Genomic DNA, 22,025 nt, shown 5'->3' with positions numbered 1-22,025 from the left:
TCACTACAGGTGGCAACCTAAACAGGAAATGAGAGGAACCAACCCAATGAAATAAAGACATGAGGAAACACACAGAGTATGATACTGCAAGAAGGCATACTCAGGCTATTATGCATATCTACAGGTGTGCCTAAAGGGCATGCCCATCAGCCATTTGCACCTCTCCTTGTCTAAGTCTGCCTTTTTTTTTGGCATGTGTTTGTTGGATAAACAGACCTACCTTTTGCAGAGCTCTTCCTGAAATCACTTATGTCAGCTCTTGACACACCACTTCAGAGGTATGTCTGTGTGCTATGACTTTAAGGGAGAGATTTCCTTATAAGAGTATTACGCAACCAAGGAAGAGTGTAGGAAACAACACTTCCAGTAACAAGCCATTCTTATAAAAGTTTTCTTGTCACCTCATGAAATGGCACAAGGGGACAGGGAATGGGGGCTACAGTCAGTTCACCACACATTATCTCTGCTGCTGCTTCCTTCCCAAGGGGAGGACTCCTCACACTCTTCACCTGCTCCAGTGGCAGATCCCTTGCAACACAGACAGTTCTCCATTAACTTCTCCAGTGTTAGTCCTTCCCATGGGCTTAGTTCTTCATTAACTGCTCAGGCATAGGTGGTTTTCACAGGGTGCAGTCCTTTAGGATCAGGCTGCTCCAGCAATGGGTCCCCTGTGGGGTCATCAGTCCTGTCAGAAACCTGCTCTAGTGTGGGCTCCTCCTTCCGTGGGGCCACAGGTCTGGCCAGAAGCCTGCTGCTGCAGACTCTTCCCACGGGGTCACAGCCTTCTTTCAGGAATTCACCTTCTCTACCAGGGAGTCCTCCACAGGCTACAGGTGAATTTCCATGTGTTCCACGGGGACAGCTGCTTCACCATGGTCTGTACCACGGCCTGCAGGACAATCTTTGCTCCAGCATTTGGAGCATCTCCCCCCCTTCCTTGTCCACTGACCTTGGTGTCTGCAGAGCTGTTCCTCTCATATGTTCTTACTCTTCTCTGCCTAAAATTTGCTTCTCCACAATAATTATTTTCTCTTCTTAAATACATTATCCTAGAGACACTACCACCATTGCTGAAAGGCTCGGCTTTGGCCATCTTCACACTGGCTGGCATTGGCTTTGCCAGACACAGGGGACACTTCTGACAGCTTCTCACAGAATCCACTTTTGTAGCCTAATCACTACCCAAATCTTGCCATGAAAACCCAATATCCCCTTCAGTGATTCGTCTAAACTCACTGAGATTTCCATATAGTCTCTGCATGGCTCAAAATGGACAGTTTATGGCCCTGAGCATGTACAGATAATTTCATCAAACATGGTGCAGTGTGATATTTTGGGCACCATTCAGAAATTAACAGATTGCCATTCAGACTGACAGCGGAGAAAGGGCCACTCAAAAGAACTGTGTGTTGCAACAAGTGGGAATATGTGCAGATATGTATGTACCGCCCTCAAAACAAAACTCATAAATCTTAGACTTTTTATTCAGAAACAACCTTCATAAGGAAAGAATTTTTAGAAAACAGTTAGGAATTACAGTTTTCATGTTGCAGTGAATATATGAGCATTTTTCAGGAGATAACCTTTGTTATCATAAATAAAAGAGTAACACAGTAAGTGATGTAATGATATCAACAATATCAACAAGCACTGGAATATAGTTTCTGGAATGTGTAATATCAAGTAGCGTTCCTTAATAAAAAGCTGAAAATACCCTGACATAGTTTGAAATGTCTGATAAGGTCTGAATAGAATTTTTGCTTAAATTCAATAATTTAGTACCTCTAAATGAACTTTTGAAATACCTGCATGAATAGACGTGGTTTTTCCTTATGCTACGTCTGAAAAATCCCTTGCATCCATCACAGCTGGAAGCACCATAATGTTTTCCAGTCGCTCGGTCTCCACATATTGCACAGAGACTACTGACCCCGTTGTCAGCAGCATTCATGTTGACAGCTTCTCCTGAACTGTCTGACAAGAGACACGAACATACATAGTTATAGACAAGGCTTCCGACAGCCACCCCATGAGCAAGTTGTACCTAAATAGAGGCTTTTTCTGGCCTTTTCTCTTTTAATTGCCACTTACGATTTATATAGCATTACTTACCTGATTACATCTGGCTCTTACTCACATGAACACTTTCAAAGTGACAGTGATGTTAAAAGAATTTATGAAGTTCATAACAACAAATAATTGTTTTCTAAACTCTTTCCAGCTGAAGGGTTAAAAATTAAAGTGCAATTCTGCATGTATAATTACACATACATTCCTGGTAACATGGAGAGGAACTTCGGCACAAAGCAGTATTAACTGGCAAAGATCTCATGTATTAGTTCTCATACAAGCTGGCAATTGCTGGCAACTCTAATACAAAGGTTTCTGACATTAAACAATGAAACAAAAAAGAGGGATTTTGCAAAAATTAATTAATAAAAACCAAAAACAACCCCGCATGCTAGGAGCATTGTCTGTTATTTCCTTGAAGATATTTTTGACAGGAACACTAGGCAGACTTTCCTTGCACAGAGTATTAGCTAAGTGATTAACAATTAGTCACTGGATATGGTAAACACTACTGAATAAATTCACCTGAAATCAAACCAGACATATTTATTCTTTGAGTCACAATGTAACATTGTATGCTAAGCATACATGTTCAAAGAAACAATTGCAAAATAGTTTTTCTGTTTTACTTCTGGTTTAAATGAATGGAAAATACACCCTAAGCATTTGTAGCTGTTTTGTCCAGGAGTGGAAAGAGTGCCACATGAATTAGATATGCAAACACAGATCCAAAAGTCCAGTACATGAGTTCATAAAGAGTGTACAGGATGAACAGTAAAACTTACTATTGATATATACTATTACTTATATTGTATAGTATAGATCCAACTGAAATGTATAACACAAATACATTATAAAATTTCTATTGTGTCCCACAGAGCTTAAAAGTTAAACAGAATTCTTTAGATATCGAGAGAAGAAACCTTTCTGTTTTGTTTTACAGAGCTGCAATTGCAAGGAATTACATTAAAAATGATTAAATAAAATGAAGCCTTACAAGTAAGAATTCAGTTCTGTAAAGATTTTATTTTAAAATTAGGATTGTTATGACTGGAAAATTATTTTTAAACTAGGTTACAGACTTGCTTTAGAAAAACAGATGACCTTTCTTTTTGAGTTTTGTAACTTTGCATCATACAGCAGAATAATTAAAAATACAATATTTAAATGTTATGATGAAATATTTCACAGCAATATAAGTTGTGCATATACATAAGGACATACTTATTTTCCTTGATATTATTCTGAAACAATTGGAAATTGACCTGATATTGAAAAATTCTTCAATTTCAACAGAACTGTGTAATCTGCCTGAATGTGGGTTGTTAAACTTCTCTAAATGTTCCTAATTAATTTAGACAGCTCCAAAAGGTACCTAGGAAGGTTCATAAGGGGCAGCTTTCAGTTCCAGACTAGCACTGTAACAAGACAATGGTTTTACAAAAGTTGTAAGAAAATACTTAAGCTAAACTCAAAACAAACTCTAAACAGAAAAAGGCTGCACCTGATAACTAATGATTATCAAGCTAATCACTTACAGTGAATAATTTAACCAGCTCTATCACCAACACATAAGGCAACCAAGCACAACCTCCCCATCTGCTTTCCCATTTTATTTAACATTAACAGATCCAGAAGGGTGCTATTCAGCAAAAAACAAGTGACCAGTGAAATACCCATATTAGAACAAAAAGCAGAGAAATCATCTAAAAGTTATATAATCATTATTGACGGCTTCAAATTCATTTACGGCATAAAGTTCTGGTTTTTCTTCCTAAATCAATAACCACATCTACCCTTCTGTTTACTAAGCTTGCTGTAATGTAACATCAGAAATTCCGATAAAACTTAAAGCCCAACAATAAAAACTTAATTAGGTTCCATACGGCAGGAATATGTGAAAACACAGCAGCTAAATATTTTTATTGAAAATCACTACATATTGGTTCTGCCGTTTAAAAATACATACTACTACAGATCTATAAATCATACTTTAAGATACAATAAACCAATATTTTTAGTGTATCAGAAGATTTGGAAGGCCATTTGTGAGTAGTTTAATTTGATACTTTTATTCACTTTTTTTTTTTTTTTGGGTCAGTGCTCAATGATGGCAGAATGAAATGGTATGCTTTCTATCTCAAGCATAAATTATTGATACAACTTCTCAAAAACTGCATATAAAAAAGTCTACCTGAAGTGCTACATTAGCCAAACACAAATACTTTTTCTCAGCTAAACATTATCCTCTAGAAGGGCAGTATGATTATTTTTAAATCACTTTTGCTTATATGTACACTTTGGTAGAAAGGCTAGATTAACACCTAAATAAAACAAATACTAGTCCAACAATTAGAAAATAGGCATCAAGAAACAGTAGCTAAATTCTTTCACAAACCTCTGGATAATTTTGTCCTTTCCTTCTGAAAGTTATATACGTAATATACTTCCATGTCCAAACTGTCAATACTAGTTATTCATTTGTCTTACAGTAAATAAAACAACTGCTGAATAGACCATTTTCTTCCTTTGATTAACTGACTGGTGACAGTACAGCTACTTTATTATATATAACCTCTCCTTTATTTTCCTTAAAGAATTATAGTGTTACTAACTTAGACCTAGCGATGAAGTGTAAGAGAGCAGATTTGTAGTTTGAAAACAACCCCCAACGCAGCATTAATAGAAAATTTAACCGACACTTTACAGCATTACTAAACTTCAGTTTTTCTGTTAACTGGCTTGATTTTGACTCACAGGGCAGAACTTACCATTGCCATTATACAGAATCTGCATAGTTTCGAATTCCAGTGCCGTATACGCCGGATCTAAAACTTCACTGTAGTTTGCCATTTCCATGTCCAGTATCGGTTCTGAGAGCCTCATCATTGAATGCAAAAGCAGTGGAAAAGCTGTTCAAATGTACAACCTTCCCATTCTGTTTCACAGTGATTGATAATCCAAAGTTAACTATAACTGTGTCACTTACGTGCAGCAATGGGAGGAGCTGGAAAACTGCTTCTGCATGCTGTATTTTACCTGGGTATTTTTTTTTCTTTTATGATATAGTGCAACCCTTCTGATAATCTTGGAATGCTTTTTGAAATAATCTTATCAGGAATTGTACTGGTTCCAGTTCTTGCATGAACCCAAGGACGTGCAGGAAGCTTCCTATCCCTTATGCCTTGCTGCACATTTTGTTGTCAATGTATGGTACAAACAGTTCTAAACAAACTACTCTGGATGTTCTATGTAGAGACTGTAAGTTCATATGCCATTTTGCTCTCTCTCTTCAGAACAATAAGGAAATGGGATATAATTATGGACTATCTCAAACTATACCCAAATCACCCACCTTCATATTTTAAAAGACAGCTGTAAACCCTCCCATTTTATAGCTAGTAGTTTTCTTTCCCAGTGGCAGTGACCTAGCTGTGCAGGCATCCTTAAGGAAGGCTTCAAGTCACACAAGTCTGCAGCTAGGCCAGTTCATAAACCCCTTGTATCACACACTGTGCTGCTGCAATGGCTCCAGGCACTGGACCCTGCACACTCTCTGACAGTGGCTTCCTGCTCCAACGCTTCCCCATACAAGATGTGATGGCAGCATGCCATTTCCAAGCAGATACACAGGGGGAAAAAATATTAATCACCTTCTCTGTAATGAAGAGTCTCTGGGTTGGCCCACAGCTCATCAGTTGGTAGACATGGCATGTGCAAACCCAGTTAAAAACCCTCCTGTAAAGCTAGTTGAATCTGTGCCAAATATATAGCTCAACAGCAGAATTCCACTTACTAATCTGGTGCTTTCAAATGTTGGATAGCAGAATTTCTGATGTTATTACTTCTTAATACATTCTTTAAAGAAAACTACCCCTTACCCTGCTGAAAAAACATTTACATAAAAGTTACATATATAGGAAAACTGTCCAGTTTATGTCTTATTAGCAAGAGCTAGTAACTTTACATACAGTATTGAAATGCATATTTGAATGGAAAAGTCTGCAGTTGCTCTTCAGTAAAAGTAGCTGTAAAAGGGCACCATAAACCAACTTCTTGATTAAATAAATAAATAAATATTTTAAAAAGCAATTTATGACAGACAAGTTACCCATGAGGAAGGAAAATTTACAGGACAAGACCTAGAAAAAAAACCTTTCAAAATTCATCCTTCTAATATCCATGTCCCCAGGGTTACCTGAGAGTCACAAATCATCCTGTCTCCTTGTGGACATGTAGATGCAGTCTCAGGCCAGTTCTCCTCCTGACTCCAGCAGAGCCCAGTAATATAACTATGACACAGAATTCTTGTATAATTCACAGACCTATCCCTAAACCAAAGCATATTTACAGTTGTGTCACAGCTTGCAAAAGTACTCCTCAGATTTTGGAGGGTCTCCACAGGTTGTGCTTTTCAACCTACTGCTATTCCTTTTCCTTTAAAACATTCATCAATTATTATATTTAATGAAATATTTAACAAAAAAAGCAAAAGGGCAATCTTATAATTTCATACCTTCACATGAATAGCACATTTATTAATAAATAATATGACTAAAAATACTTCCTATACATGACAGAAGATAAATAATACAAAAAATGGCAATTTTTAAAGATATTTAACAATATGACTGAAATTTTATATTATTTCTTGCCTACAATCATGGAAAAAAATTTACTCAGAAGGTATCATTTCACAGCAGTGGAAGTGTACAAGGTTTCACAACTTTTAAACACCGTTAATACTTCTTTTCTTAAAGAAGTATATTAAATTAAGATTGATGAAAAACTATTTGTTGGCAGCCAATGCTGTTTAGGAAATCACCGTAGTTTCACCATGAAATGGAATAATTTTATATTACCTGATGGTTCAGTTTGAAAAGTTCCTTCTGTAGGAGAATTTGTTGTATTTGCTACAACCATTTGTTGTATTTGTATAGATTTGCTATAAAACTAATTACTAGTTACATAACAAATGATTCATTGCCTTAACATGCTACTTAGCGTAATATAAAAAGGTTTACATGTTAACTAGAATTATCTTTTTTTCTTCAGTGCACATATTTTGATAAGATTTTCTATAAATATTATCTGGATTTTTAAAACCAAAATTGTATGCTTACAAACCTATCATTGCATATTTTTTATTTAAAAATGCCAGTCCTGAAAACATTCTGGCATATAAGTAAATTTAAAACAAGGGAATGAATGGAAGATGGAAGATATCATGTATGACATGATCAAATCCTGCTATTCCCTCTGCTATTAGCAGAACTTCTTCAGTGCTGCCAAGACAGGTCCCTTAGTGACTGCTAAAGAGAGGGAATGAATTGACCCTTCATACTTCTGTCATATAAAAACTCATTTCAATTGATTTTTTAATATGGAAAAATGTACGCTATAGGAAAGACATTCTTTATACTATTTTTTCATGTTTTGCTAGGAAACTTCTTACAGTCAAATCTTGCACTCGTAAAAATGTGCTTTCTGGGGGATTTTTGGCATCATGAAGTACATCATGAACAATTAATGTATACTAAATCACTATGGTAAAATATTAATATGTTTTCTTTCAGCCTTAGGTGGATTAGAATGCAGCCCTGGAATTAGAGCAGTTGACGAAAGAAGCTAATGATGAACAGCTTTTGGTCTTATGTCAGTCCAAGCTTTATATTGTTCACTAGTATTCAGACTCCCACACAGCAGATTTCTTTTCATATTGGACACCTGCGCTGCTTTTCAAATTCTGAATGACATTGGAGCTTGTAGTATAAAATATTCTAAGTCAAGTAATCTACTACTGACAGCCAAGAAATAAGAGCCCAAGGTAAGTAAAAGTTTTCAAACTTTTGTTTTAAAAGTGTAATTAGTCAAAGTGCTAAGCACTTCTTTGAGATAAGTGGTAATGTAAATTTGAGTAAGAAATAATTTCTCAAAGTAAATTTTGCAGTAATTGTGAAGAGAAAGCTGCAAAATAATGGTTTAGTCAATGTGGTTTTCTTGCTTTTTTTCTTTAAATCAGATGACCTCAGGATCACATACAGAAAGCATTCCTATCTTATCTTTAAGACTATTAACTCGGTTAATTGTTCAGCTCTCCCTACTAAATGCAATCTTTCTTTCTGACTGTGGTATAAAATACAGCACAAGCTAATAAAATCAAGGTTATTTCCATAAAAGTCTTCCTGAAAATAAAAAGAAATCTCAAACTGCTATCACCACTGAAACAGTTTTGGTTTTCTCTCTCTTTTTTTTTTTTTTTTAATAAGAAATATGTCCTTTTATCTTTCCAGTTTAGTAAGAAATGTAGGTTGCCAGAATAAAGTATGAATTTAAAGGGTTTTTTTTTTCTTGTTTCTTATGTATTATGAGTAAGAACACACCTTCACTGTATTTCCTGCATTCCAAGTACAGTGAGTTGTGGTGGACATACTTGGAAGACATCCTGTTTTTGTTAATAACTTGGCATACTTATCCATCATGCTGGCAGAACACACATTTCAACCTGTTTCCCCTTCTCAATGGCTGGCACATGTAGGACAGGAGATGCATGGATTCTGTACTAACAAACCCTAAAGAAAACATATGAGCTGAGCCAGAATGTCTCCTTACTACAGTAAACTCAAGACCTCCAAGTCAGAGAGTTTATTTGCCAAAACCTTGCTACCCAGGAAGCAGTGTGAATATTTCCACACACCCACAGGCAATCTCATCTTTGGCTTACAAAGATACATGCCCATGTAATGCCACAGACTGAGCTTCCTCTCCTGGAACACACCCTCAGTGCCAGGGAGAACACTGCAAGTCACCATCACATCAGCTCTGCTGACACCCACCCCCAAGTATTTAATAATGGTTTGTGAGCAATGACTGGGAAATGTTTGCTTGTACTGTAAAACATAAAATTATGACATGTTTGTCATGGAAAGGTCTGTAGCACTGTAGCATTGCTTTATTTGATAGAAATTGCTGGCTTTTTTATTTTTTTAAATAATAATGTTAGAGTTGGGTCAGATCTAAAAACCAGTGATAAAGTATAAATGTGTATTAAAGTATAAATATGTATTACCAAGCTTCTTCAAAAAGAAATAGCCCTTTGTGCTTCAGACTTAAGAACAACAATGGAAATCTAATATTGTCATGCCCCTCCTTCCCCCCCACCCACCCCCCAAAAAAAAAAAAGCTCAGAGCCATACAATGACAAAATTGCCTTTAAGCTGGTTAATGTGAAAGGATTTTTCAGAACAATTTGTGAATCATGAGAATAAATATATAGCACAAATGCCTCCACCAAGGTGACCAAAGGCATCATCTCAAACTCCTCAAACCCAGCACCATCAACTTCAACTAGTAAATTCATGGCACTTGGACTTTTGACTTTGTCCTAAAAAATATAGTGTTTAAATAAAACACCAGAAAAACAAAGTCAGTACCAGACTGAACAAAAGGTTTTCATGGCACACTTATTAGGCAAGGTGGTAAGATTAGCTGCAACAAATCATGCCAGGTGAAACCTAAGTACAGATCTTTGTGGGAAATCTAGGCTAAGCCTGTTTTCATTACTCACATTTTTAGACACTTAGACCACCTCAGGCATTCTATAAAAAGCAGATTCTTGCACATATTGAATTTGCCTATTTTCAGTTAAATTGGTCATTCATTATGTTGGGCTCCACTCTAACACACAGCATATATAGCTTTCTTTCATAAGTTATGTTGAAGGTGATTGTGGGTTTTTTGGGTTGGTTTTTTTTTTTTTTTTTCATTTTGGCATAACAGGGAACAGACAATTATTGTGAGGTCTGATTGTCTTTATGTGCTTTGCTTCAAAACCTTATTCGTCTTTCAGAACAACCAGCTACAACTTCAACAGTCATGAATGTGAATAAATATAGAAAACAAAGAACATGCCTGGCTTCTGACTTGTTAAATACTATGGACCCGCCCTACAGAACTCTTTAAAGCTTGAAATAATCCCAAAGAAGTTATGAAGATGTCAATGAGTAGTCTACATCAGAGTTTCAAAGCTGAGTAAGAGATCTAATACTCCAAACCCTACGAAGTGCAATTTACAATTTTTAATCTTGCATCCACTTCAGTATTTGCCCTGTTAGTAGCTGAGGGGAAATATCAAAGGAATATGAAAGCTCTAAAGTATTTTGAACCTGAAGAATAGCTGCTGCAGGATAATTTTAAGGATAATTTACACTTGATGAGGACATAGCCTGCATTCAGATTCTCCCTTTCTATTCTAAATATAATTCTCTCCATCTTGTTCTAAAAGGATAAGTGATTTATTTATTCACTTTATATACCACTGTGTCATTAAGGGGATATGCTACCAGGATAGCAATATAACAGTGTCATATGCAAAGAGATGTTACATCCACTCTTAAGGTGAAGGTAGACAAAGCTATCTGGTTTATCTGATTTTATTTATCACTTACACATGCACACATACATCAGTGAGTGACCTGGCTAGCATCTCACAAAGTTTAAGACACATTGCATATCACAAACCCTAAGTTGCATTCTGTCTTTAACTGAAAGGTGTTTTGAGGATGATTCTCACATTGTATTCACCCACAATCTTCACAGAGCAAAATTATTACAGCAATATCTTCTTCATTTTGCAGATGTCCCATGCTACGGTTTGTCAATGGTTTAGTGAAAACTCATGGTGTATCTGTGACAGCCTTTCAGCACATAATACCACCAGTAGGAACGAGTCAAGGAAAAGCCATCTCATCTCATAGCAAAGAGGTCAAACATGGACCATTGCATATGGGCCATCACTAAATGTCAACAGCTAGCTGCGCAACTGCGTTAATGAAGAGCATTGTGTCTGGGTGATGGAAGAGTCAAGACCATGATGGTGCCCGATGAAGTAGCACATTTCTGTGGGATTTAGAAGGATTACTAATGGTGATGTGGAAGCTCGATGACAGCTATTCAAAAAGGAGGCTAAGGGGTGTCCTTATGGCTCTCTACAGCTTTCTGAAGGAGGGAAGTGGAGAGGAAGGGAAATACTGATCAGAGATAGGCTGAATGGGAATGGTTCAAAGCTGTGTAGGTGAGGTTTAGATTGGACATTAGGAAATATTTTTTTTTTTTTACCAGAGGGTGGTCAAACATGGAAGATTTCCTAGAGAGATGATCAATGCCTCAAGCCTGCCAGCATCTAAAAGGAATTGGGACAATGCTTATCAAGGTTTTAACTTGATCAGCGATTTGATCAGGCAATTGGAGTAGATGGTCATTGTAAGTCCACTTGAACTGAAACTGTCTATTCTATTCCAATCTAGTTTAGTCTAGTGTATCCTAATATTTTCTATTCAGTCAGAGCACAGTATGCCAGTTACAAGGGTTAGGTGGTAAAGACTGAGGAAACAATTTATTCCTTTATCTAGCAACTGCAGGAGGATGACTACAGTAAACTGCAAGGCATGTATATACCAAACGAATGCAGATTTAAAATATTGTTTCAGGTACACAGATGTTTATATATAAGTACATACAGCCAGGAATTTACTTGTCAGTGTTTTTGTGTCAGCTGAATTTGCCTCTTATCGAGTATACGTACAGAAATAAATCTGAGGGGGAAGCTCTCCCTTCTACATACTGAACCTTAGTAATTCTTCACATTGTATTGTCCATGTCCAGATTCTCTCCATGAATTAATAGTAAATTTGTATTTTGCCAGTTCAATCCATTTCCGTGCTTGTTTTGGGTCCAGATTAACACTAGATTTGCTAACCTTATCTGAGGTTAGCAGGCACTATTAGAAAATTGTGCATATTTATGGGGAGGAAGGATAAAAACCAGGATACTTTTGCGGTTTACATTGCAACAAATTAGGTTTACTGTTAGGTATGTGAATTACTATTAGGTAGACTTTAGTGCTTAACATTTCTATTTTAACTTAATATTCTTTAGTTCATTTTATTCTTGAAAACACTATAGCCATGAAGTGTTGACCATTTAGAGGGCTTAAAGGATTTTTTTAGCATAAAATTTTGTGGTGAGATTTGCTGAGGTACAGTTAAATGACTAGATACACTTGTTAATTATTTGCTTACATCAAGTAACTTATTATTTTCTGCTACACCCGGGAAAATTAATCAGAGTGTTGTCCTGGAGAGCAGAATAAAATGAGAAGAAAAGAGGAAAAAGTTCAGGCATAAGATAAAACCAAACCATCACGCTATTGATAAGTAAGACTAAGCACTCCTGTTCAGTCATCCCCATGTGATTAGTACTTTCTTAATAAGCCTTCTTGGCAGGTTTTATGCAAACTTGCTAGTAAACAATGTTCTATATAGCCAGTTAGATAAATTCTACTTACAATTTACCCACAGCTATCTTAGAAATACCATATAATGAGATTTTTTTTCCACAGATAAACAATCTTGCCTTTGCCATACACAATAAAAGAGTTCAAAAAAAGGTTAACCAGTATCGAGGCAAGGTTTGTTTGGTATTCTTTTTTTTTAGCTTGCCTGGAACCTTTCTTTTCTGTGTGATCAATTAATCATAGCAAGTCTTCTAATTTCTATATTCTATCCCCTGCTGAATTAGTTATGTCTTCTACATAACATTTCAAAACAAACTCAGTACACTTCTGCCCATGCTAGTGACTATGTAACTCTTGGTCCTACGTAAAAAGCTAATTAAATAACTGAATAGTCAGACAGGTGCCATTATTTTCAGTTACTCTGTCTAAAATTAAAATTTTTAACTAGAGCCTAAGTTGACTCATCACATTCCTGCAGAAAGAACGTTGTGTCAACACTCAGTTTAACTCTTCCAAGACACTAGCATGGTTATGCTTAGCTTAACAATTTCTCTAATTGCTATTGTTACAAAAACGAGTTAATGAGAAGTTCAGAGCATATTGAAGACCATCAGTTTAGAGTGAAAGTAACAGGAAAGGAACGAAAACTTCAAAATGTTCCCTGAACAAAGGAACAATGTGAAAGCATAAAGGCATATAATCTGTTTCGACCATATTTCGGATCAGCTTTTTAAAGTATCAAATAACTCCACTTTATGCATCAAACAAACAAGTTTTTAGAATAACTCACAGCCTAGGAAGGCATCTCTGTAAAATACCCTGATTTTCATAAAACCATAGATGGTTTGGATTGGAAAAGACCTTAAAGATCATCAAGTTCCAACTCCTCTGCCATGGGCAGGGACACCTTCCACTAGACCAGGTTGCTCAAAGCCCCATTCAGCCTGACCTTGAACACTTTCAGGGACAGGGCATCCATAGCTTCTCTGGACATCCTCTTCCAGTGTCTCACCACCCTCACAATAAAGAATTTCTGCCTTTCTAATATCCAATCTAAATTCACTGTCTTTCGGCTTCAAGGCTTTTCTCCTGGGCCTATCCCTGCATGCCCTTATGAAAAATCCCTCTCCACCCCTTGTTGTAGGCCATCTTCAGGTACGGAATGCCTGCTATAAGGTCTTCCTGAAGTCTCCTATTCCTCTTCTTAAAATTATTACATTGTATCTTCTAAGAGAACAAAGTTATTCCTGCTTTCACCAGACATGAACTGACAGCAGTATCTCCTTGAAAATTCAAACGGGGCTGTCTTTAGGAATCAGAGAGGTCAAGGACACTCAATATTGTTATTGGCAGAAGCATCTATATTCTAAACACAGCAAATTCAGCTCCCAGTGAGCACAAAGCAGAATCCTCTGGAGAAGGAGCTCAAGTCTTAACTTTGCTGTAGATATAAAGATGCTCCTCAATTGGCTGGTGGTTATCTCCTTAATTTTAACATATTCTAGGTGTGTTCCCAAGTAGGAACAAAATATTAAATACTATGACTTCTCAGAAGTACAGATATATATGCTCCTGACAGATTTAAAACAGTGATTTTAGTAAGCTCAAAATCAGTAGAAGTCCCTTTTAAAAGCTGATGATAAATACTAGAAAATAAGTTGGGCTGCATCTCTTTTAACTAATGAAACCAGAACACTAATGGAGCTGAGCAGGGAAAAATTCACTGGCATGGAAGATAGGAGTGAAGTGGTCCTGCCAGGTTGTAATTAGTCTCTATCTTGAGAGCAGGGAAGAGGAAACTTTGCGAAATGGTCATAAGTGCAGTTATGAGTAAAACCACAATGCAAGTCATCAAGATACAATATGGAAAATTATGTGTAGATGCAATAATGTAGGTTACATGATCAAGTTTACCTTCAATATTAGTGATAACTGCCAGGTCTGGGTGGATTTTCTGGACATGAACAATATTCATGTGTATTCCTTGTTTTAAATGTATTCATGTAGGTAGGGTCCACCATTTTATCTGAGAACCTTGCAGTCAGTAACATTATTTCACTGTCTGTGAGAGAGGGACAAACTATAGTCCCCTTTCAATAAACAGAGAAATGAGGCAAAGGACAACTAAAGATAGTGTTTATGACACTTGAGTCCACGTGTCTACAATACAGTCACCTGCATACAACCTAAACATTCAATTCCCTTTGTATACAGGAATCAGAAACAGGTACATCTAAACAGATTACTCAAACTTATCTCTAACAGTAGGTTGAACTGAATCACCTCTCCAAACACCCATTTCTTCCCACTGGTTGTCTAACTAAAGTGCTTAAACAACTGCAACAGACAGCTAGTTAGGTGAGGTGAATGTATACAAATGACTCCCCAAAATCTGAGAAAAGAGCTGAAGGTGGAGAACCTGGATGGAGACCCACCTCCTGCACTTTCCATTGAAGCATTTTCTCAAAACTGAAGATATATCATATTGCACAACTGCTACAGTTTATGAATACCAGAAAAAAAAATCTTTAATCTCATTTTTTAAAAAAGCAAAATATTTTTAATGTCCTAGTTCAATAATTAATGTTTATGCCAACGTAAAATACATTTCAGAAGGTGTGAGCTTCAAGAAGAAAATCAGCTAACTTCACAAAAATGGCCATGTGTGAAATCATAAAATGATACATTATACCAATTGAAGATTAACTGAATCAGACTTAAAAATCAAACTAAAATAAGGTAGATTAAGAACATTTTTCAGAAAGACAGGGACAGTTGTCCTGCATGGTTTTGCCTGCAGCCTTGTTTTGTGAATGTGCAACCAAAATCCCTGTGACCAAAGGACAGGACTCTATAATTTTCTTTAGGACGTGCACCAAGCACACAGGCTCTTTTCCTGGCTGATACCTCCTCTGGCCTGACAAGCAGCAACACAAAGTATGCAGAAGACAAAAGTCACTTCCCCACCTTGCTGGGACACTGTTCAGGTGCATCTCCTGGGGTCAGGACTGTGATGCACATACACACGGTGGAGACAGTAGCAGAACAGCTTGAAGTTAAGCTGCCTTCTCAAAGCTACACTCTATGTTGCTAAAAAGGAGAAATAACAACAGATTTGTGAAATTTCCCTCAGACGACACATAGAAGTTGCTGCAGTCCAAAATTTTGGTGGTTTTTTTTTTTTTAAACAATGTAGCAAAGATATACAGCTTTTTGTCTGATTAAGGAGAAAAAGCAGCTGTGAATTACTTGCTACTGATTAAATGCCCTGACAACACCTAAAATTGATTAATCTTCTAGATAACACTGCTTTAATGAGACACGTGAGAAAATATCTAAGGTGACAGTCCACTTTTGATAAGTGAGTTCTATTAACAAATTGACATTTAAAACACATTAGTATTTAAATACTCTTATCTGATTTGAGAGAATGGCAGAAGTAACTTCCTGTAAAAATTTAGTCCGTCAGCTTCAAAAAAGAAGCAGTAGAAAAGACTGTCCTAATCAAAAAGAACAATTTGTTCAGGAATCCGGAAAGCTGAATCAGTAGCGGTGGTGTGCAAAGAAACAGATGACTTCACTTAGGTGACGAAAAGGTCACTACTGGGTGTATCCAAACTATTTATGTTAAAAGTAGTATTACACATACAACAAATAAGCCATTTGAAAACTTTCAGAATCTGCAGGTAAGTAGAAAAATAGGGGTTACATGATTTTCTTTTTAAGGTGATGTAAGATCTAGAGTCAGAGTCTAGCAGTTGTAGTGTCTGACTGCTATTCCTATCAACAACATAACAGCCAAACCAAAGAAGAGTATCAGTGTTGGCTGTTTGAAGTGAAAGTCCTGCTTGGTATAATAAAGATGGGACTTCTTGCTAAAACTTAGGCTTGGCTGGGCTTTTCAGTAAGTACAACTCTGAACAACACTGAAACTTCTTTGTTACACGCACTTTATTGTTTTTTTTACATGTAATAAATGTTAGGGTTAGGAAACACAATAAATATTTTCCAGTTGAAGACTGATGTGACTTGTCTCATTTGATCTACATAGTGTTCTTGGGGAAAAATAAATGAAACAAAGCTACAGTACCGTTGACTACTGTTATCTGGAAAGGAACAGTTAAAAAAGATCTGAAGACTAACCATTCCTAGGAAGTGTGGCAGAAGTAATTACTTTTGGAACCCAAAGTGTTCACAATCATTGAATACTAGAAATAATAAATACTAAAAAGACATGAAGACACAATCTTTGCTGTAACCAGTCTGATTTTGCATAAGTGAAGTCATACTTTTCATAATTTAGGAGAGAAGAACAAAGAGAAGACTCAAAGGTGAAACAGGATACTGGGCTCTTTGCTAATTTCCAAGACTGAAAAGAATTAAAATGACTAAAGTGATATTGTAGCAGATTGCTCTATTATATTGTTTTGAAGTGAAGAAAGAAAAAAAAAAAAGGAAAATGAGAAAGAAAAAAGAAAAGGAGAAATAAAAATAATTTTCAAAATATAACTCCTAATGTTATTTTCTGAAAGGGATCTGAATATAAAACTCAGTCAAGAAAGAAGAAATACAGGAGAGAACTAAAAGACTGGCTATTTGTATAACATACATTAGTAGGTTTTATTAGTCCAAAAGGAGGAACTGTATCAAATACTACTATGGACATGAAGAATCCTGAATACGATCTTAATCCTTTACTTGAAGGCTCTCAGGAGATCATCATGTTCTACTTTCTCCTCAATGCAGGTCACACCAGGTTGCAAAGGGCTTTATACAGTCATATCTAAAAATTCTTTGAAAATGGAGACTGTCTAACCCCTCTAGGCACTCTGTTTTCCTACTCAACCTGGTGTCCCCTGGCTCTCACAGTGGGAACTTTTCTCTTTACATCCAGTCTGAAATACTTTTATTTCAACTTATGTCCACAGTCTCCTGTTCTCCTCCCTGCACCACAGTTATAGTCCATCTTTTCACTAGCAACCTTGGGGTACCAGAGGCTGCTGTTGAGTGTCTCTCACACAAAACCATGTCCAGGCTGAAACAACTCTGGTCCATTACCCTCTCCTCAACTGGGCAGGCGTGTCAGTCCCTTACCATCTTGGTGGCCCTCCACTCAACTTTCTTCACTTAATCCATTTTTTTCCACATAGAAAGAAGGGGGCACGTGGACAAGGATGCACCATTTTAGATGCCATCTAACAAGTGCTGAGTAAAAGGAAATAACAATTTCCCTCTGCCCTGCTAATACAGCCCAGGATGCTGTTGGCCGCTGCTCCTGGGATACACTGCTGGCTCATGTTCTGCTTGCTGTCTAACAAGACTCTTTGGTTCTTCACAGCAGAGTTTTTTCATAGGTAGTCCTCTAGTTCCTTCCTCAGTATAGGATTGTTCTCCACTTGTTTCCCAGTGTCACAATTCTCCATGAAATTTTTATTCCCTCAGAAGCACAACAGCTTTAGCCTGCCCAGGCTAAACTATTAGCATTAATAGCATTGCCTGTATTTCAGTTGTATACATAAATAAAATTACCATGATGGACTTGGTTTGAAAAGATTGACTTAGCTGTCTCAAACAGCTGTAATTAAAACACTGCCATATCTGTTAATTTAGCCAGAATAGGAAGTCAGCCAATTAGTTCCACCAGTACTTCTGGACTCATTTCCTAGAGCCAGCAGAACTCATCTACACCTCCTGCTATCAGTCATTCTTCTGACAGTGAATGGCATTTCTGCTTCCATCTACACGATGAGGGGAGTTAAGAGCTGCCATTACAGCTGGAATTAAGGAGCACTAATGGCTTGCCAGCCATGTTCAGGGCATGAGAATGTAGATCTTTCTGAAGGAGACTAAAAGGAGTTGGTTTGCCCATCTCAGGGAAGTGAAAAGTGAGAGGGCGTTTATTCTACAAATAAATCATGAGCTGTAAGCTACATAGGGGAAAAAATTACTTAGACAATAAAACAATTCTGCCACAAGAACAAAAGCATAAATTTGAGGCTGGGAAGTGGAAAGCTTCAAAACATGTCAGGGTTATGGCACTGCAACAAACCTCTTCCATTTGGGCAGCAGAGGCGAGGAACGTAACTGGTTTTAAGACATGGAGAGAAATTTATGAAAGGTATTATATGGGTTGGTGATGTCAGCCAAGTTGGTGACTCAGGAGATCTCTTCTAGTCTTATCATGCTGAACATCTGCATCATGACTATTTTTTTATGAAGTGGCCAGTGAACAATGTCAAGTGTATTATTCTAATTAAAAATTAAAGAAATATAAATGACAGAAAGTTAACCTCATTGTGATAAGCAATTAACAGAATTATGCTTTGATTGAAGGTGATGCATAATTAACAACTGCTGCAAATGATGTTATCCATCTAATTTGCCCAGATTGGAATGGCATTATTCTTAGGCATGTTTAGCAAGTTCTGTGGTAATATGCTCTTGAATGAAGTGCTCTTTACTAATGTGTTCAAATTCACAAAGCTGTTATTAGAATTGCAAATAAGATATAAACCAGCATCATTTCCTCTGCAAAAAATCATCATGATGAACTAAGTGGGACTGAATTCAAAACACAAGATGCTGCTGAGTAGAAAGGAACAAGAGTCATGGAGCTAACTGGGGGACAGAGGAAAACACTCAAGGCAGAATTCATTTAACAAGTGGAAAGGGAAAACATCTTTTTCCAAATTATGTATATTTAAGGCCTAGAACTGAAGAATCTCTGATCATTCAAAGTCTAATGAAATCAGTAGAAAAAATCATCAACTTTCAAGTATAAGGTCTTCATGGTCAATATATGTTGGAGTTTTGAGCCCTTAATTAGCTGACTAAAGCATGCCAAATAAAAAAAAAAAGGTGTAACTAGTGGCTCACAGGTCTTCTGTTCAAATTTTCCCAAAAGGTTATTGGAAAGTCTGAACTGGAGAAAGCATCAAGATATGATGAGGGAATGATTGCCTGATGAGGAGCATACACAGCCCTGGATGGACAAAATAATGATGTAATTTAGCAAAACTTTTTGGGGTGTGCATGCCTTCCACCAACCTACCACCAGCTCCTCCAATTTCATAGGTATTTAATACAGCTTTCAGAAGCACACGATCTTTGCAACTCATTCATGTCTAAATGGCCATCAGTTTCTGAGTCAGTGGCATGTTGAAATAGGACAGGCAGTGATACAGTCTCTAGCAAGCAAGCAGGTTAGTGAAGCATGCAGCAAAACTTTACTTACATTCAAAAAAGAAAACAACAAAGCACAGACACTTCAGCTCTTCATACACAGATGAGGAAAGGCTGATTTCCTAGGCTGTGCTTCCATTCTCATCTCTAGGTAATACCTGCAGCCAATAAGAGTAAAATAAATGCTAAGCTACCTGCAATGCAAACCAACTATGCTCCTAAATAAAATTCTTATTTGGATTATAAAGGTTGAGAATACAGAGCTTTCATTCAAGGTATAAAGGCATTTCTGTAGATTAAAGAAAATGCTTAAGTCATCCAACAACATTGATGCCAGATTTTCTTCCACTTATAGAATAAAAAGGCATAGAATTTATAAAATGTCTTGAAATACTATCTGGAAGGATTACATATAGGGAATAGAAGACAAAATGGTTTTTAAGACTGCAGTTCTGTTGACATAGAAGCATATGAATAAAAGATCCCCTGCTCTTTGGATGACTAATGTTTAGGTAAACTGGGCAAACTACATAGTAAAACAGGATTTGTAGTAGAAAAGCCTGAAAGAAAAACAATTTTAATTTGACTATGCGGAGAGCATTTCAAAAAGGATGAAGGCGTGAAAGAAACAAAAGGACATTTTGTAGTAACCTTGAGAACTACTTTGTAACTCTTGCAGCCTTGCTGACTTTTCTTAGGTGGGGTGAACTGAACTTTTAAATGCTAAGCTTTAGCTAGGCAGGCACTACCTATTTATTGCTTTATATATATATTTATTTCAATGTTGCCTATTAATTCCATACACTCCTATGTATGTGTAGTCTATACATTTATGAGTAACTCTTAAATCCAAACAAAATATACACTGGTCACTCATAAAGTTCTGAAAGACAATTTGCTTTATGGACCCCAAATACAACTTCATGCTATTAAGATCCAATTAAAAGCATGACATTTTTAAGTTTTTGTATTTCAAAAATATCCACCTGCAGCATTGTTTGCTTTGCCTTTTACATTACTTGAAACCTTGTGGGTAATACACTCTACTTTCCCTTGGAAGAAACTGTCAACACAGAAAATCACTTTTGAACACCACGGATGAAACTAACTCCCCTTATTTAGATACAACAGGACTTTAGCCAAGAACAGAGATTCTTACAGTCTAAATTGTAAGTCTGCTGAGGTACTACATTCCTTATTGATCTTGTAAACTGCAGTGAATGCAAAATAGGAAGCAGTAAAATTATTAGTCCATCAGTACTTTCTGTCCTCAGAAATGATACTGTTACACCAGCAAGCCAGATTGATTCTGGCATTATCATAAATTAGACTATTTTATTCAATAGTTAAACATACATAAAATTAATTCTTATCTGTACATTTTCATGCATATGCCCTGGATCAGGAATATACCATTTAGCTAATAGTGGAGGAAAAAAGCACTAGTTGAAATGACATAGTCTCTTCCACTGGGATCACTATAAAGGCACATAGAAATCATCTGCGGTACTAAAGTGAGGATGAAACCCAGAAATGGATCTGTTCTTGAGGTCCCTCTGTGTCTCTCTCCCTATCCTCACTCATCTATGCAAGGTAAATTAGTCTCTCCATCATCCATGATGAGAAGCTGGAATCTGTACAGGAAGCACACACTTTTCTATGTACCTCTTTTAATTCTACATTTTCAGACCTCCCTTACACACCTAATTCTATAGTCATTAGTAGGGCAATAAAATGACATAAAATGAGCAAAGAGCAATAAAGCAATCATATTCCAGCATGTTTATTTAGTGTGGTCCTTAATGACAGAGACCTTCGTACCCACTGATACCTGGAGCTGGTACTAATTCTCCTCTGCCTCAAATCCGTGGTTATTATTACTCTCAGACTTATGCCCAATGTTTTAAAGCCTGCTTCACATGAACTGTGGAAAAAAACCCAACAAACAAACTAACAAAAAAAACCCAACAAAAAACAAACAAACAAAAAAAATCCCAAACCCCTTACAGAAAGAAAAATCAGTTTTATGGGGGGAAAAAAAAGAAGAAAGCTTTGCAAATTCAACCCATTCTACTTGTATGTGAGTTAGATACAATGAAAAATTTGCATGGCTGCACTGAGGTTGTGTTAAAACATGTTCATGTGTGTCTTAGCCTTTAAGTGTACTGTCCAAATTAGCTGGAAACATCAAATGGTATTTGGTGGCATATATTAGACTGTAGACATATGCTTAGTGGTAAGAAAGGTATTTAAAATCTAACTACATACTTGTGAATCTGATGGCAAATCAGACTATTCTCTCCCCAAAATACTTAATAATCAGTCAAATCAAAATTGTACTAACTATAGCATATTATGATTAGTGATTAGTTCTACAACCCTTTCTATGTCAATCTACAATCTGTTGCATTTCTTGTTCTTCTCTTGCTCTCTCCATCTTCTCTAGACTTTTCTAGAGATACTTTTTGGTTAGCCTTTT

The 22,025-nt window shown here is 36.6% G+C and overlaps 1 protein-coding gene across 4 annotated transcripts in view; it reads right to left on the bottom strand.

Moving 5' to 3' along the window:
• The window catches only part of HNF4G (hepatocyte nuclear factor 4 gamma), a 58,911-nt gene that overhangs the window by 14,384 nt on the left and 22,502 nt on the right, over window positions 1-22,025 (bottom strand). For 2 of the 4 annotated variants that reach the window (XM_085053070.1, XM_085053071.1), the window contains 2 exons: window positions 19,599-19,704; window positions 1,806-1,974 (listed from right to left, as the gene is read on the bottom strand). In XM_085053070.1, coding sequence (XP_084909196.1) covers window positions 1,806-1,951 — 146 coding nt within the window. In that variant the 5' untranslated portion in view covers window positions 1,952-1,974; window positions 19,599-19,704. Of the gene's footprint in view, window positions 1-1,805; window positions 1,975-4,841; window positions 5,052-19,598; window positions 19,705-22,025 lie in introns of those variants that run through there. The other 2 variants (XM_085053069.1, XM_085053072.1) reach the window with 2 other exon arrangements.

The sequence above is a fragment of the Lichenostomus cassidix genome, chromosome 2 (genome assembly GCF_008360975.1).
Source record: "Lichenostomus cassidix isolate B80296 chromosome 2, HeHo_3.0, whole genome shotgun sequence".
Classification (NCBI taxonomy): Eukaryota; Metazoa; Chordata; class Aves; order Passeriformes; family Meliphagidae; genus Lichenostomus; species Lichenostomus cassidix.
This window is presented reverse-complemented; position numbering and strand designations above follow the sequence as displayed.